We start from the raw sequence: 17,483 nt of genomic DNA on the forward strand, positions 1-17,483 counted from the left end.
ACCCATCCCATCCTTTATCCCATCCCTACAGGTGGGTTTTAAGTCTAGGCCCTCACCTCTCTGTCTGCCCCTTCCAGATGCAAACAACTGAGCCTAGCTATGGAACACCTTAATAAAAAGCACAACATGGTCCGCCATTGCATGACTGATATCTGGGTCCCCACGTTTGCTCATACAGAGATAAGTTTGGTAATTTGCATGAGTTACTCATAATAAATAATAAATTCATGATGTTTTAATTAAATTCCAGACATAAATTCAGACTACCAGCAACACCTTCTACTGGTCCTGAAATTCCACTTCACTTCTAGGGCCCTCATCACTTTCTAAATGACCAGCTCACTTTTAACCAGTATACAGCAAAGTAGGGTTGTTTAGACTTTCCACAGTAGAGGAAAAATACATCAGTGTAAATGAAATCCACTGCTAACTCGGTCTACATTTCCCGCTTTGTTAAACGGCTAATTGAATGCCAGCCTGCTTTCACAGAAGTGTCTGGCTTGCTCGAACTTGTTGCAGTAGACCCCTAGTTTCATACTACTTGCATTATTATAAATGTTTATTTTGACAAGACATTTCTCAGCCTACCTGCTTCCAAAAAACACATTCCAAAATACTTTAAATTATATAGTAATTATAAATCCCCTACTTTGTAAGTATGAGAAAGAAAAACAAAAATGTCAGCAACGAAAATCAACGCCATAATTTATGCAACAACCAGAAGCATCAAGTTAAGGGGGTCGGGGAGCTCTCCCAGCAACCCTCACCTGAAACCAAGACCATGTAAAAGCCACAAATATCAAAAGCTGGATAATACTGACCTATAGCGCTGCTGCCCAGCTATTTTCCCCTTAAGTCATGAGGTAACATGTTATTATGGATCTCAATTCCACGAGAAACTTACAGCACTTCAGAGGAGACTAAAAACCACCATTTTTCAGGCTCTAAAAAACGAACAGTGAGGGAATTTTAAATGTTCCGAAGGCATTACCTGGTGCAGGCTGGCGTTCATTCCATTCGGTGGAGATTAAAATTTCTATAACTTTTATGAGGTGTTCAGGATTCTCAGAACTACAAAAAAAAAAAAAAAAAAAAAAAGATCCATTAGATACCTTTTTCCCCAAACAACAAACTTATTTTCATTTCTGCATATTCAAATGAATGTGTCTGATGGAACTATGTACAAGCATTTGTGAACTGGTATCTTCAGAAGGAGCTTAATGACCCATAAACTTAGGACCACCCTCATCACCCCAAAATCCAGGTTGCTCTTCTATCACTTACCTGGCTGCTGGGAATCTGAAAAGCAGGGGGCTGAAGAGTTCAGAGAGTACTCTTGCATTCAAAAGATTTTTGCTGGACGTTTGACAGAGCTTGAAGAAATGTTTTAGCAAATACTGCAGCGTGAGCCAGTACTGATGAGGTATGCTGGGCGACCTAATGAGCTTCTTCAACAGCTGGATGTATTCTTCAGAGCTTTGCACTTCTACAGGTTAGAAAAAGAAAGAAAGAAAGAAAGCAAAAGGAATAAGAGACTGTTTCTAGCTGTTAGTGAATAAACACCTAGAAAATTTCTGTTCTAGCTACCGAGGGATCATTTAAAACCAAGGCATCAGAAACAGCAGACAATACATTTGCTCTTCTCATTAGAAAAGGCATTACGAGAAAGTCAAAATCTCAAGTCAAATGGAAATGCAAGAAACTCTTGGTGTACAAAACCACAAGAAGTTCTCGGTGTGCTGCCGTCCACAGAGCGGCTTTGAGTGTGATTGGCTAATTCGGAGGAGCATCAGATAAGTATCACAGGTTTTAACTTTGAAGGTTACGAACCAGTTTCCTGTCCCCAAAGCACTTTAACTGAGCATTAGCTCCTAAAACGGAGAGTCCTCTTCCCTCAACTCATTTTCTAATGGCCACTGGAGGAAGCTGATGGGAACATCCCCAGTCCCTGGGTCCTAGTCCGGTTCCCTGAATCCAGGGATGGCACTTGGCACGCTGAGGCATTCGCTGACGTAGTGAACCTTAAAATACTGATAAAAGGTTAACAATTAGCCATTTCAACATGTGGACGGCCTTCCTAAGCAAACTAGAATCTGGTTCTTCTATCGGATGCCCTGGTAAGGGAGGGAATTTGTGCTGATGGGGGTGGGGGCAGACCCCTCCTAACATTTTCTAAGAAATCTCTCTTTATCTGCAGCCCTTGAGTTGACAAGTACATCCACATCTCAATACACGTTCAGGGAGGTTCTCAGAAGACACAACACACCTGGGGCTAAAGAAACCATTTCATTGTAAATGGCAACTGGAATGACAGGATTTGGTAAGTCCAGGAGATAGCGTTTGAAAGCGTCTGCTAAAACGTGCACATCGATCATTTCCAAGTCCACGGAGGCAGCATCTATGGTAGAAATATGCAAAAAAAATTTTTTTCAGACATTTTATGCATTGGTTGGGCCGATTTTCTGAATGTGCGACTTCGGTGTGACACATGAAAGGAAGCAGTATGAGGACATATGTAAGATGCTTGCGTATTTATGAGCAGTGTTTCTTGCAGGGGTTGCTCCTGGCATTTCGAATAGAACATTTTTCCCTTGTGTAGGTCTGTCCCCCACCCTGTAAGCATTTAGCATGAAGGCCCCTGCCCACAATGCCAGGAACACATTCCCAGACTTTGGGGGCAACAAAAAACAGGGCTCCTGCTGTGGGCTGAAATGTTTCCCCTACAATTCATATGCTGAAGCCCCAACTCCCAGCACCTCGGAATATGAATATATTTGGAGACAGGGCCTTTAAAGCGGTGTTTAAATTAAAATGGGGCCATTAGAGTGGACCCTAATCAATTTGACTGGTATTATAAGAGGAGGAAATTTGGACAAAGAGACACCGAGGGTGCACGTACAGAGGACAGGCCATATGAGGACACAGCAAGGAAGCGGCCATCTGTAAGCCAAGGAGAGAGGCCTCAGAAGAAACAAAACCTGCCTTGATCTGGGACTTCTAGCCTCCAGAACTGTGAGAAAATAGATTTCTGGGTTTTTTTTGTTTTTTGCGGTACGCGGGCCTCTCACTGTTGTGGCCTCTCCCGTTGCGGAGCACAGGCTCCGGACGCGCAGGCTCAGCGGCCATGGCTCACGGGCCCAGCCGCTCCGCGGCATGTGGGATCTTCTTGGACCGGAAAACGAACCCATGTCCCCTGCATCGGCAGGTGGACTCTCAACCACTGCACCACCAGGGAAGCCCAGATTTCTGTTTTTTAAGCCACCCAGTCTGTGGAATGTTGTTATGGCAGCCACAGCAAACAAATGCAGCCCCCCACAATGTTTGCAAGTACGTTCTGGACGGTGGTTCTGCCCTGATTGAGAAGGGTTCTGTTCTAGGGATGGTGAATCACACAGTAAATACTTCCTAAAATTGCAACAAGAAAACATGACGTGCAAATCCATAGATTTCCTAAAATTTGAATTGCTCGATACTGCATATCAGAACTAATATAAATTTAATCCAATAAAGTACAGACTGATTGATTAAACAGTAAGCTATTACAGAATTTTAGCAGTCAGTCTCAAGAACGGCCATAAAAATGATGTGAACATCTTTAGCATGTTTCTCCCTAGTTCTGACAGGGTATTTCTGATTAAGGTATTACTAATATAACTGGTGGGCACTGAACTATCTCAGAAGAAAGATAAGACATGAAGTCTGTCCAGTAAATCTTTCATCTGGAAAACAGGTCAGGCAATTCAACACTGGGGTAGTATGAATCACAGCCGCTCTCTGAGTACTTGGGGTAGAATGAGGCACACTGCCTGGTGGAAGGAAGGGGTGCTGCGGGCAGGAGGGACCACAGAAGGATGCACACTGCTGACAGGAAAGATGACTTGAGGGAAATTATCTGGGGACTAGTGCATGTACTCAGTGGAGAACAGGGGCCCTGACGAGCAGAATGCTACATTTCTAAACAGCTTTATTAATCGTGGCATTCAAAATAAGTCGGAAAGGAGCGCTGCTGGAAGTGCTGATACCACTCGGGGTAATCTGGGTTTCAGGACCGTTAGAAACGTGTGAGACATTATCAAGAAGTAACCTAGGGCTTCCCTGGTGGCGCAGTGGTTGAGAGTCCGCCTGCCGATGCAGGGGACACGGGTTCGAGCCCTGGTCTGGGAAGATCCCACATGCCGCAGAGCAACTAGGCCCGTGAGCCACAACTACTGAGCCTGCACGTCTGGAGCCTGTGCTCCGCAACAAGAGAGGCTGCGATAGTGAGAGGCCCGCGCACCGTGATGAAGAGTGGCCCCCGCTTGCCGCAACTGGAGAAAGCCCGCGCGCAGCAACGAAGACCCAACACAGCATAAATAAATAAATAAATAAATAAATAAATAAATAAATAATTAAAAATGAATATCCGGTTAAAAAAAAAAAAAGAAGTAACCTAACTAGGAGATTGACAGGACTGGGTTGTGGCCTAGGAGAGGATGAGAGAGAATCAAAGTTTACTCGCAGGTATTCAGCATGAGAAGGAGAAGTGGCATCCTGGATGCCCATGAACCAGGTGTGATATTATAAAGCACTTAGGCTGAGTTAACAAAGCTTCTTGGACGCATCATCATCAGTCAAACCTGTCCCACTAACTAGGCAGAACTTACGAAAGATAATCGTACAATACCATAGAGCTCAGGAGAGTCCTCAGCTGGTAGCAAATGTGGATAGGTTAGTTTGAGGGAAAGAATGAAAAGGTGGAGAAGCAAGGGCTTAAATCACTTAAGTGTCCCACAAAGAACAAACCAGAGGCATATGACAGCTCTAATAAGTGTGGGGAAGGGCAAGACTGGGTCTCTGCATAAAGGGTCCACGTGGAAAGTAATGCAACTACTAGTGTGACTGTCACACAAAACTGTGCGTGCATCTCTGTTGGAGCATTCCATAGCCACCCACTCTACAGCAAGCGGCTGCCCCTCCCCCCAAATCTGCCCCCTGTATACTTCATTTAATATCACTTTGCCCAGCCAATTCTTATTACTTAATCTGCTCATCCTAAAACACCATTTGGCGATGAGGTATAAACATTAAGATGCGAAAGGTTCCACACGTCCCCCCGGCAGGAGTCATGTCTCTATGACACCTGACACTTCCCACTATGGTAATTGCGAGTCTCTCTCCTAGACTGACAGTCCCTCCAAGGCACGGACTGTGGCTCTCACCTGCTCTTCTCATATCCCTCAGTGCTCAGCAGAGAATGTGCTTGTTGAATGTTTGTGAGCTGAGCTACACAAAGTCCTGAGAGTGATGTTCATTCACTGAAGCCCTTCTCCAACACATGAGGTGTATTCCAAAGAGCCTTTATAACCTTTGAATGAAATAACCTTATTTCAAGTCTTTGGATCAGCTCACCTTATGTCAAATTCCACTAGAGCCGATGTAGTATGTTCTATTTACTTACAGACAACTTCTAAAGCTCCTTGGGGTTTCTGATTTCTATTCTAGCAGTCTCCTTTTCTGCATTAAAGCTATGCTAATGTGCTCTTCCAAGGGCTAGACACATCTGTCATGTGATGACAGTGGAAGTCAGTTCAGAGAGAGCCACCCAATCTTTAGGTCTGGGTTGGGGCGTTTACACCCTCTTCTACCCTGCTTTTCTGAGTCTACTCCTGACGGGCAACGAGCAGACTCTCCAACACTTCACCCCTTCTCCCACTGGAATGGAGTCCCCTCCCCGACTGATCTCTATCTAAGTAAAGGGTTCTCAACTGGGGTCCTCAATTTTGCTGCCCCACCTCCACCCTTAGGAGACATCTCTCAACACCTGGAGACATCTCCAATTGTCACAACCAGGGGAAAATCCCACTGGCATCTAGTGGGTGGAGGCCAGGAGTGCTGCTGAAACCCTACGCACACAACAGCCCCCTCACGACAAAGAATTATCCATCCTAAAATGCCCACAGTGCTGAGGCTGCAGAAGGCTGATTTTTAAAATTGAGGTATCTTGGGACTTCCCTGGAGGTCCAGTGGTTAAGACTCTGTGCTTCCGGTGCAGAGGGGTGTGGGATCGATCCCTGGTCGGGAAACTAAGATCCCACATGCCGTGTGGCACAGCCAAAAAAAAAAAAATCTCTACCGTTTCTTTAAAAAAATAAATTAATTAATTAAAATTGAGGTATCTTGACATATAGCATTATATCAGTTTCAGGTGTACCACATAATGATTTGATATTTGTATATACCATTGTTAAACCATCATCACAGTAAGTCTAGTTAATATCCATCACCACACGGTGTCACACACATAGGTTTTTCTGGTAATGAGAACTTTTAAAGGAAAAGCCTAATTCAGGTTAAGAGAAACCAAAAGAGAGAGAGAAAGAGAGAAAGAAAATAATTCACACCATTAAAATGAAAAAAAACCAAGAAAGAAACATTTTATTTTAGGGCAATATAGTGGGGGAAAAATGAGAATAAGGGCTTTGAGAGTCAGAACCATTTGGATGCAAGTCATGGCGTTACCATCAGCAGTTACTAATATTTATATCACAAGACTGATGTGTGGATGAAATAAAATAACTCAGTAGGTGCTAATAAATGTAGGCTGTTGTCCTCCACCCACGTCTGTCCTTTTCAGACATTGGTAATTCATGGGGTTGGGTAAAAGCCATACTTTTTGCTTTTAGTGTAAGTGACTTATCTTTGAGCTTCCTCTAGGATATTACGATTTTTTTATAGACTGAAAACTCCTCAAGCTGGAAACAGTCCTGGAGGATCCTCACTCCTAAATTGAGATAATGTTTACTCTTTTTGTTTTGCCACAAAATTCACTTTTATAGCACAGAATCCAAGGGAAACCAGTTTTCTATGTGTGTTTTGAACTCAAATGCGCAAAGAAAGCTGTCTGTCAAAATATCTTGTTGAAGTGAATTTGGGTTATTTATTCCATCTTACAGGTGGTGTGAAGATTTTTTTAAAGCCAAACTGCATCATTTTGTTTTTGGTCACATTAAAAAACGTAACCGCTCTTTCACAAATAACTTCCATTTCATCAGTCTCTGAAGTCTAAACACTTCCTGTGACTTTTAACATGTTCGATTTGACCAATTTTCTGACCAAAACATGTATGTCTATTTCAATTGGCTAGGACAAAACTTGGTGTTTCCTTAACACCCTGGTACAGCTGTTAGAGATAAAGAAAAACAAGTCTTTTCACCTTGATTCTTCTGCCAGTCAACTTCTAATGACCTACTCTGGATGTATGTAGGAGGATGTACCCTGTGTGTGTGTAAGACTGACTTCCATGTACAAAGGAAAAACGAAAGTTAAAAAAAATTTTTTTTTTTAAGCTTCAAACATTTGGGCGGTGCATTGCAAGTAAAACTATCGACAGATAGAGATCTAATCTCCTTCTTTTTTCCCAGAAACATCTTTTCTAGAAATTTTCATAAGCTGCCTCGTTTTGAAGCTGCCTCACACTTCAAACTTTTTCGTTTATTAAATGTCATGTGGGCATTCTTTGCATAACTGCACGCCTGAAGGTGCTTCTTCCAAAACTGGGTTTCACTCCCTTTGTTTCAAACACCCAAATTCAGTTAAAATAGTGTGAGGCAAAAAATTATTAATAAAAAGAAAAGTACTGGGAGGGAATGAAGGGTCTGAGAGATGCTACAAGTTGATGTAGCAGATGACTTGCTAGAATGATGGCCAGTCAATTTACATTTGTACAGTTTTATTCTGTATGGCAAAGGAGGGCAGGGACAAATAATAAAGCCACCACTTGGTTAAATTAATTGACGTCATTTAACCAATGGTGTGCTTCAGCCGACTTGTACTGGTTCACAATTCTTCCCAAGAGTTCAGTGATGACACATTGGTAGCTTGAAATTAACCACGGTGAGAAGATTTACACCACAGAAGTAGGTAAATGCTTCCCCCCCCCCCCGAGAGTTGGTTTACCAGCACATTACAGTAGATAACAATATCATGATGTTACTTGATGTAAATATGGCATGAAAAGGCAAGCAAGCAAGGAAGGAAGACAGAAAGAAAGGGAAAGGAAAAGGAAAAAGAGAGAGAAAGGGAAAAGGGGAACGGTCAGAAGAGACCTTTGTTAAATGACATAGACTTATAAATAATTTTTTAACTGGTCCAGATGAATTAGATGTAGCCAATGGCAGGGTCACAGAAAGATGGCAGATAAGCAGAGGCAGAGAAATCCCAAGATGCTTCTCTCCTCTGCAGTTTCTACGGCACCCAGGGGCTCATGGCTGTGATGACAGCCAAGTACCTGCAGGCAGGCAGGCACACACACCCCAACTCAGGAGACAAACATCAGAGGTCTGCCCTCTTACCGTAACAGGGCAGAGGGAAGTGTGCATATTTCTGAGCTCCCTTCAAACTGAGAATGTTGCACAGTTAAGCTCACATGTTTTGTGCTTTACCTGAAACAGGAAGGTAAGAATCGCCTTTCCCATGTGCATTTCTAGCTCTGTGACACTCACCACAATCAAGAAGCTGTCGTAATTCTGCTGGGTTGCTGGAGCTCTGTGTTCTGTATAGAGTTGAACATTCCAGACCTAGGACACAAAACAGACTGAGTATGCAAAACACAGCTCTCTGGAGAATGTGTGAGCCTGCGGCCAGAGAGACATTCCAGTTTCCATCCAGTGTCTATTCTAGATGTGTACCAAATATTCCTGGAAGTCAACTCCTACTGTTCATCTTATGGCATGTCAATAATTTTGGCAACTTCACCTGGCCACTGAGGAGCAAGTTAATTCTCTTTATTAAAATAGGGAGAAGTTAACAGTTTCCATGCAATAACTACATGTTAGTGGAGAGTCAGAAGTCAGACCAAGATTATCTCCCCAGGTCACTGCAACAAACAGCTTGTGGGTCCAGCACAGGTGGCAAGGAGTGTATTTAATGAACGTCCATGAGACAAATACAAATGATAACACCCACGAACTCAGGCCATAACCCGTTAACCGACTCCCTCTACCAGCTGGATTACCTTTCTTTTCAATGGCTTCCACTAGCTTGACAAGAAGCGGTGGAGCAACGTCAGGAGGGGCGAACTGCTCTGCAAGGTCTGGAAGAGTCGAAGCTGCAAATAAACACAATTGTCCGGTTACGTTTAATCGGGGGTAATCCAACGCAGCAAACATCAGTGAAGATGACTAGAACACAAGGTCATGTAGTCCTACTGGGATGGCAGCAGCCTCAGGCCGCAACGAGAGGGAGCCCGTGCTGGGCCCTGTGTTGAGGAGGCTCCTTGCGGGCCGCCCCCCAGCTGTGCCTCTTCCCACAGTGTGATGAGTTTGGGGGGCCAAGGGGACACGCCCACTGCTTCTCTCCTAGGACACACTCAGAACACTTCCCAGAAGCTTGGAATCCCTTGCCCCAGTGGCCTCGCGGGCCTCTTCCCCAGGTCCATCCTCCCCAGGGCAGACCTCCCGGCAGGGGTGCCCCTTTGGACCTGGGGAGTGGGCGAGGGCTGTGGGGAGTGGGGATCAGGATGGAACGGAGTCTGGACGTGCAAAGGTCCTGGCAGCGCAGGGCCAAGCCAGGGGTGGGCTGGGAACCAGCTCTCCCCATATCACCACACTCTCAGGCAGAACTGAGAACCCAAGAACTCTAAATACAAATCTAGCTTGCTGGTCATTGTGAAGAAGTAACTTCCCAGGTAGGAGAATGGAACGTATCTTACTGAACAGTCTGTTAACAATCAATATATGATTTATAACTTTAAAATATTTAGATACAGGCTTGGCCTTCCTTCTGTATTTTTGCCCCACGCCCCACAAATGGCGGGGTGGGCTTAATATCAGATCCGAAGCCAGTACAAATGCTCCCTGGCCACGTGAGACTCAAATTAAATCCCCATGGACCTGCTCTTGAAAAGCCTTTATTTGCTTACATATGTTTTGGTCAGTTAATATCTTCAGAAATGTGATGCTTTCATGAACTTGTTTCCATGCTTTTATTCACATGTTTTACCAAATGATACAAAGGAAAACAAAAGTCTAATTGGATGACACAAATAATGCCCTTCAACATAACACTGATAACTGTATTTTCACTCCAAAAATATACGAAAGTACAAATATTTTTCTCATAATACACCAGAAGAGGGAGCTAAATATACTCATCTCAAAGTGCAAAATATAGGTAAAATGACAGCCTTCATGAAAATACCTACATGTGCAGTCTGTTTATCAGCCATCAATAAATAATTTGTATATACTGTGTATATACAAATGCTGTGTATATACTCTCACCTAGGAATAGTTAATATAATCTAATAAGAAAGACTAAATACTGACAATTTTGTTTCAATGAGATTTTAGTGGTGTGATTTTTATTATAAGCCATATATCATGTTAAATAAGCACATTTCTAACGAAGCCCATCTTTCTAACAGTGAGTCAGAACAGAAGAACAACAGATTCACAAGACAATAGTCAAGTAAGATTGTGTTAAATCTGGACCTTAGAGAATTAAGTATGATTTACGTCGTTTCGGAAACCCAGACCCTGTAGCAGAAGACCCTTTTAGGTGGCACTATTTCCCGAGATAGACAGTAACGTGATCTTGCCACCTAACGCTATTAGCCATTCCAAGTACCCAGGATAAAAGGAGAAGAGCTAAGTTATGGAAGAAAATCCTATAGCAGCACTCTCCAGAAGCACTTTCTGTGATGATGGAAATGTTCTATTGGCTGTGCTACCCAGCAAGTGCTCCTGAGCCCTTGAAATGTAGCTATTGCAACGGAGGAAGTGAATTTTTAATTGTCGTCATTTAAAATGAGATAGCTGTATGTAGCTAGTGACCACACTAGCGAAGAGTGCAGTCCTATAGCCTGAGCAAGGGCAAGTTTTGTCAGCAACAGATGAAAGATTCCTGAGTTGACTTCGTGCTGCAAAGACCCCACTAAAAGCTGTCCCAGAGGACATGGCATCTGGACATGGGGCTTATCAACATCTGAACACAGGGCACACAAAATTTATCACTGAGTTTCCTGGGCCACTTTGTCCTACTGCAACAGCACTTGAACACATTTCGCACTTCATGAAAGCAGGACAGATACGCCACTGACTTGCCAGACAGTCAGGATGCAGAGAGCTGAATGGACACTTCATCTCACTGGTGCTTTCCCCACTGGCCTGTGCCTACGGGTCATCTGGAGGACTTGCCAGGAAGACAGAATGCTGGGTATGACTACAAACCCCCAGAATCAGAATATCCAGGAACGGAGCTACTCATCTGTTTTGGGTTAGTAGTAAGTTTTAGGACATGCTGTATATGATAAGCAAATCCATGCGGGTGACCCCCACCCCCTGCCTGAAAAAATCCAGCAATGACGTCGCTCAAATCTGTTAAAATATGAGTATACCCGAAAAGCACTTAAAAATACAAATATCTTGGGGTGGGGGGAGGGATAAATTAGGAGGTTGGGATTAACATATACACACTACTATATATAAAATAGATAACCAACAAGGACCTACTGCACAGCACAGGGAGCTAGACTCAATATTTTGTAATAACCTATAAGGGAAGAGAATCTGAAGAATATATATATGAAACTGAATCGCTGTGCTGTATACCTGAAACACAATATTGTAAATCAACTGTACTTTAATAAAAAATATCTTGAAAGTTTCATAGTTTTTTTTAGTTAAAAAGCACTGTAAAATAAAAAAAGGAATACTATAAAATGAAAGAGCATAGCATCTCATTCCTCTGATACGTTATAAACTACTTCCCTTTGCCTTAGATTATCAGCTCACAAAAATAGCCTCCCTCATAGATGCCTTCTACACTGAGCAAAATGAAATATCATCCTATCAGCACATGTAACAGAAGGAAAACATAAAGGTAGAGATATACTGCAGAGAAATATTATTAATTGGGACGCACTGTAGCTTCTCTTCTTAGCCCTCTCAAACTTACAGATCTCAGCACAGCCAAATGCAAAAAGCTAAAGATTAAACAGTAAATGCATGAACCCACATATGCACACGACACTCATCCAACTAACATGCCTCGTTCTTCTTTTCCTTCCCTCATAAATTACACAGGCATTTTTTTGAATTAAAAAATGAAAAAAAACCCTTAAAGTTGGCAACTAAAAATGGAATTACTTAATAAAGGTTTATCTCCTTTCAGAATCTTATCAACACAGTCATTTCTGCAGGCAAATATGAAAGTTAAATTAAGTGATAATTAAAGATTTCACCTAATTGTGACTGAAATATGCACCCAAGAGTTGTTATATTACGGGGTTGGCAAATACTACATATAAAATTGTTTCTGCCACTCTTATTTCTTCACTTCAGCTTGAAGAAGGAGGGGGGAAAAAAGCCTTTCCTTAGTCCTTTCAACGTTTCTTTGGCAAAACATGGTAGTTTACTTTCCATGCAGCATACCCTGGGCTGCAAAATATCATTTCTTTCACTCATACAAGTACTACATGAAGTTTCTAAAAAGCATTGTGACGGCTATCAGGTATCTATAATGACATTTTTCTCAAAGTACACCCTAGAATACTTTAAAAAGATAAAAACGAGACATATACATTAGGAAGTACAGGTACTCCTTTGTAACACATCGAGTGAATTTACCACTGAATTTTGTTAATATTGAAAAAAGCTTATTACCCCAATGTATAAAGCATCATAACTGATCAAAGTTTTTCAATGGGAGTTTTAAAAGGTAAATTTTACAAAGAGACAAGGTTTTTTAAAATAACAATTCAAGGATTTCCTATTCTCTAGTACAATATCTATGATTCAATCCATTTCCCCTTTAAAATATTTAAACATATGGGATGTGGAAGCTTCACCCAGTAAGCTTTTAAAGTTCACATTTTCTATTTCGGGCAATAGGATCAATTAACAGTGAAAGTCTAAAAAGCATTCTAAAGCAAAATATTAATTATTTCAATAATCCTAAAATCAACGATTCCTTTACTTTTATTAAATACACAAGGTCAATATTTACGCTTCCGTTAGATCCCATTTTAAAAAATTCCAACAGGAAATGACAATTGCTAGGAAGTACCAAATTTGGCAAGTTGTTCTTTGAAAAGTCCATGATAAAGTACCACATCATACAGTTCAATAAACTAAAACATAATGGAACTATATATATATATATATATATAGAGAGAGAGAGAGAGAGAGAGAGAGAGAGAGAGAGAGAGAGGGAGAGAGAGAGAGAGAGAGACACACACACAAAATGTAGAGATCGTACATGGTGGCTATTAAACAAAACACAAATTAGCAGAGCATGATCCTCACCAAGTTTACATGTAAATTCTCATTTGATTTCACCTTTCAGACAGATTTTTATATCTGAATGAGGAATGTTTTTTGGGTTTTGAATCCTGCTGTAGCCAGTGTACACGTCTGGAGAGCCAAGTCCACTCTTAAAACTGGGTGAATTTTAGAGTCCTCTACGACAAGCCAACACCAGTTTTTCACTTAGCTGAATCACTTTTCAGCAAAAGAAATCAGTGTTACTTAAGGAGAAGGAAGATAAGAAAGAACAGCAAAAGGGTCTAAAAGCAGTGGTGAAGCCAAGACGTGTATTGTTTCAAAAAAAGAGAGGAATCAGCCTTTAACAGGAACACCAATGAAGTAGGTGTCCCAGGTTGTAGAAAGAATTTTTGATGACACGTCGTAAGTGCTGCATTTTCCACTAGTTCTATTTTCCCCCTTTGCCCTGGTGACAACGAGTCACACAGAAGAGAGCCTTCTCTCCCGACTTAGGCCCTTCCCAAATCACTAACATGGACAGGCCTGAACAGTCCCTGGGCACCAGTGGTGTGTGGGAGATAGTGGCATGCCTCACGTTAAATGGTGCCAACGCGCTACAAAGTGCAAGATGAAACCAGCACACAGCTACACCTTTTGGAGGCCTTCTCCATAAAAAAGGATATTTTAGAGTTAGTGCCTGGAAGGGACGAATGGAAAGTTTAAGCTGAAATTCTGGGACTCCAGAGACTGCCCAAGCCAAGTATTCCATTACCGATGGAAGCAGCTTGGACGTACATGAAAAGCTGCCACTTACCTTTTAAAATGTAATACAAATACACAGAAAAGAAAGTATGTGCAAAGTGTGGATCAGTATTAAATCAAGATGCTTGTCTGTTAAATTGTAGCTGAATCAAAACTTTAGTCCTGCCTAACACAGCCTCTCTCATGCCTTCAAATGAAAAATGTACATTCTGGTGGGCAAAAATCTAACAAATCCCTATACTTTTCTTAAATAAACCTTATAAGCATGTTCACCCTTTATGCTTATAACGGTTAACACTCCGAAGGTTTAAACTTCTTAAGTTCTATGGGCAAAGCCATGACCAATGCTGGCTAAGATAATGCACCTAAGACTGACCAATGCTGGCTAAGATAATGCACCTAAGACTGAAACAAAGCCCCCCCCCAAAAGAACACCCCCCCACCACCAATTATGAGTTCCTTAATTTTGGAACACACCTGTTTAATCAGCAGTAGAGAAATTATTAAAAACACAGGTTTAAAGCCAAAGAGACCTGGGTTTTAATCTTAGTTTTGCCACTTACTGAGTGTAATCTTGGGTATGCTAATTAACTTGAATCCCAGTTTCTTCATCTGTAAAATGGGAATAATTTTAAGTGTAACAAGGATTAAATGAATACTGTATCAACAAACATGGGTAAGCACAGTGCCTAGAATGTAGCAAGCACAAACTAATGGGTAGCTATTATTAATTGAGACTTACTCATGTCCTCTTTTTCATTATTATTTACAGATTTTTAAAATACCCAATTGCAATGGCAAATTTTAACACCAGAAATTATTATAAGACAGGAAGAATTCTCAATACTTTTTTAAGGTGGCAAACAGGAAACATTTAATTAGGGTAGACATCTGCATTTTGCCTTTCTACATATAAAAACACTCAATATCTTTTCAGAACTCATATCTAAATTATCACATGATTTTCAATACATTGCACTTTCTCCTATAAGGACTATCTATTTGAGTTATTATACTCCAGTTTTCTGAATGTAAAGGAAAGATGAAGTTGGAAGGATATTGAACTTGGTGGAAACAAGGATTTTTCTTTTGCAGGAGAAGGAAGGAAAAAAAATAGGGGCAACTGAAAATGGGAGTAGAAAGAGTAGATGTGAAAGTTAATCTTCAGCCATAACTACACTACTTTCAGGGATAACTAGTCAGAGGCAATTAATAAGAGTTGTCAACAGATTTAAACAAGAAGTTTGCAGATCTTTTCAGACACCCTAAACTAATTAGTCTTTAATATCTTTAAGTTTATCTTCTCCCGTTTATCTCTTCTGCTTCACAGCTTAAAAACAAATGAAAGGGATCTGAGATCCTCTGCCCATTTAATTTATTTCTAGACAAGAGACTATACAGGAAACAAACAGCAGGCAAAGACTTTATTAAACATAAGCAGACATTACAGCTTCGCTTCTGATGGCCTCGGCTAAAGCCTCTGCGTGGAGATTGAAATGCAAGATTACACTTAATCTTTTGACAGGCTAGCCTAATTGTGATTCTTATCACCTAAATTGGAGTCTGATTTAAAGATTACAATTTACAGCATACAGCAAATTAAGATTCTGGGCAGGAGATAAATGGGGAAGAGAAGGGAACACCCACCTCTCCCCACCAGGAAAATAATTTATAGTTGAGTCCCCGGGATTTCGGAGGCTAATGGTTTATAAGGGAAGTTGATCCTTTGGTCTGTTGGCTTAGAAAGATTTTGTATGAAGTGTGACTGAGAGGCCCCAAAAAGGAAGGAAAGAAGGGAAAATCATGTGACACATACCCAATGGGCCCTGAGTTTCTTGGGTGCATGACTATTACTGAACATCAATGAGGACTCACACCTCCACACTCAGTATTTTACAGACATGCTTTCACTTATTTTTCATAGCAGTTCCTTATCACCCTCAATTTAAAGGTGGGGAGACAGAGAGAAATTAAGTCATTTGGTCACAAAGCTCATGAATAGTGTCCCTGAGTTCAGCTTGGACCTGTTTCTCTCCACCAGAGTCTACAAGTCCCAGTCAAGGAGAGAAACCTGTGATAAGTTTCCCCGAATTTCACACCAAGGCTAATTTAAGGGTAACTGTGGCAAGGGTGTCACATGACACACAGATACTGGATGCCCCATCCTACAAGTGGGCAGCCATAGTACTTTCTGGTGTGTTCAAGTAAAATGACCCTAATGACACGAGCTTTTGAGCTTCCCCCCAAATATACAAGTCAGTACATCACCCGTCACTAGAAAACATCTTGAACTGCAGATAATTAAGGTCATAAAGAGAAAACAATGGGAGCCCCACGAACAACAAGAGGGAGGTTGGGGCCCCAGGTGAGCCATGCTCTCTCCCTAGGGGCAGAGCATGGCACTCACTTCTCTCCCACTTTTATCTGACAGCAGATTTCACCGTCAAAGGCAGAAAATGGTAGAAATGCTTAAAAACAATACAGTAGGCTCTTCCAATGTTAACTTGAGAAACCCCAATCTCCCAAGAATTGAAGGATCCTCTGATCAGGAGAGGGCGGAGGTAAGAGAGAAACTGGACAGAAGGACACTACTGGGGAAACCAGAGACCAGAAAGAAGCATTTCAGTGGAGGCTGGAACCTCACTAACTAACAGCGAAGAAGCAGGACATTGGCTGACCAAGGAGAGCGGGCAGAGGGGGGCACTGCTGAAGAGGCAAAGCTGTCCAGTGAGGCAGTTTTAAGAAAGCCCGGATGGAAATCAGAGAAAAGAACCACCAGATTCTGTTCTAGTAACTAAAGAAAGAGCAGGGCTTTTTCTCTGACAATTGTGAACATACCAGAAAGAACTGTACAGTGAATGTCCATATATCCTCATCCTAGACTCTATAATTAACATTTACTATATTTAAATATTTACTATATTTATTACATATCTTTCCATCAGCCCATCTTACTTTTTTGGATGCATCTCAAAGTAAGGTGTAGAAATCAGGTGCCGTGGACTGAACTGCATCCCTCCAAATTCACATGTTGAAGCCTTAACTCCCAATGTGAGTGTATTTGGAGATGCGACCTTTGGGAGGTAATTAAGTAGACATCATGAGGGTGGGGGCCATCACGATGGGATTAGTGCCCTTATAAGAAGAGACCAGAGAGCTTCCTCTTTTTCTCTCTGCCACATGAGAACACAAAATGAGGCACTGTCTGCAAGCCAGGTAAGGGCCCCCACCAGAACTCAACCATGCTGGCACCTGGAGCTCAGACCTTCTGCCACATGAACGGAACTGAGAAACCAATTTTTGTTGTTTAAGCCACCCAGGATATGGTATGTCACGGCAATCCGAGCTACCTAACACATCAACATGTTATACCCAAAGAGAGGAAAGAAGCTGTAAATCTAGAAAAAAATTAATGCCAAATACAAATTCTACCAGTATTTAGTAAACATCCTCTGTGCCAGACAGAATACTCCCAAGAGC

The 17,483-nt window shown here is 41.7% G+C and overlaps 1 protein-coding gene across 4 annotated transcripts in view; it reads right to left on the minus strand.

The window, feature by feature from the left end:
• The window catches only part of PIK3R1 (phosphoinositide-3-kinase regulatory subunit 1), an 86,983-nt gene that overhangs the window by 19,543 nt on the left and 49,957 nt on the right, over positions 1 to 17,483 (minus strand). For all 4 annotated transcript variants that reach the window (XM_004270767.4, XM_033429933.2, XM_033429930.2 and 1 more), the window contains 5 exons: positions 8,993 to 9,085; positions 8,481 to 8,555; positions 2,267 to 2,398; positions 1,285 to 1,486; positions 992 to 1,071 (listed from right to left, as the gene is read on the minus strand). In XM_004270767.4, the coding sequence (XP_004270815.1) occupies positions 992 to 1,071; positions 1,285 to 1,486; positions 2,267 to 2,398; positions 8,481 to 8,555; positions 8,993 to 9,085 (582 nt within the window). The remainder of the gene's footprint in view (positions 1 to 991; positions 1,072 to 1,284; positions 1,487 to 2,266; positions 2,399 to 8,480; positions 8,556 to 8,992; positions 9,086 to 17,483) is intronic.

This window comes from Orcinus orca, chromosome 3 (genome assembly GCF_937001465.1).
Source record: "Orcinus orca chromosome 3, mOrcOrc1.1, whole genome shotgun sequence".
NCBI classification, from domain to species: domain Eukaryota; kingdom Metazoa; phylum Chordata; class Mammalia; order Artiodactyla; family Delphinidae; genus Orcinus; species Orcinus orca.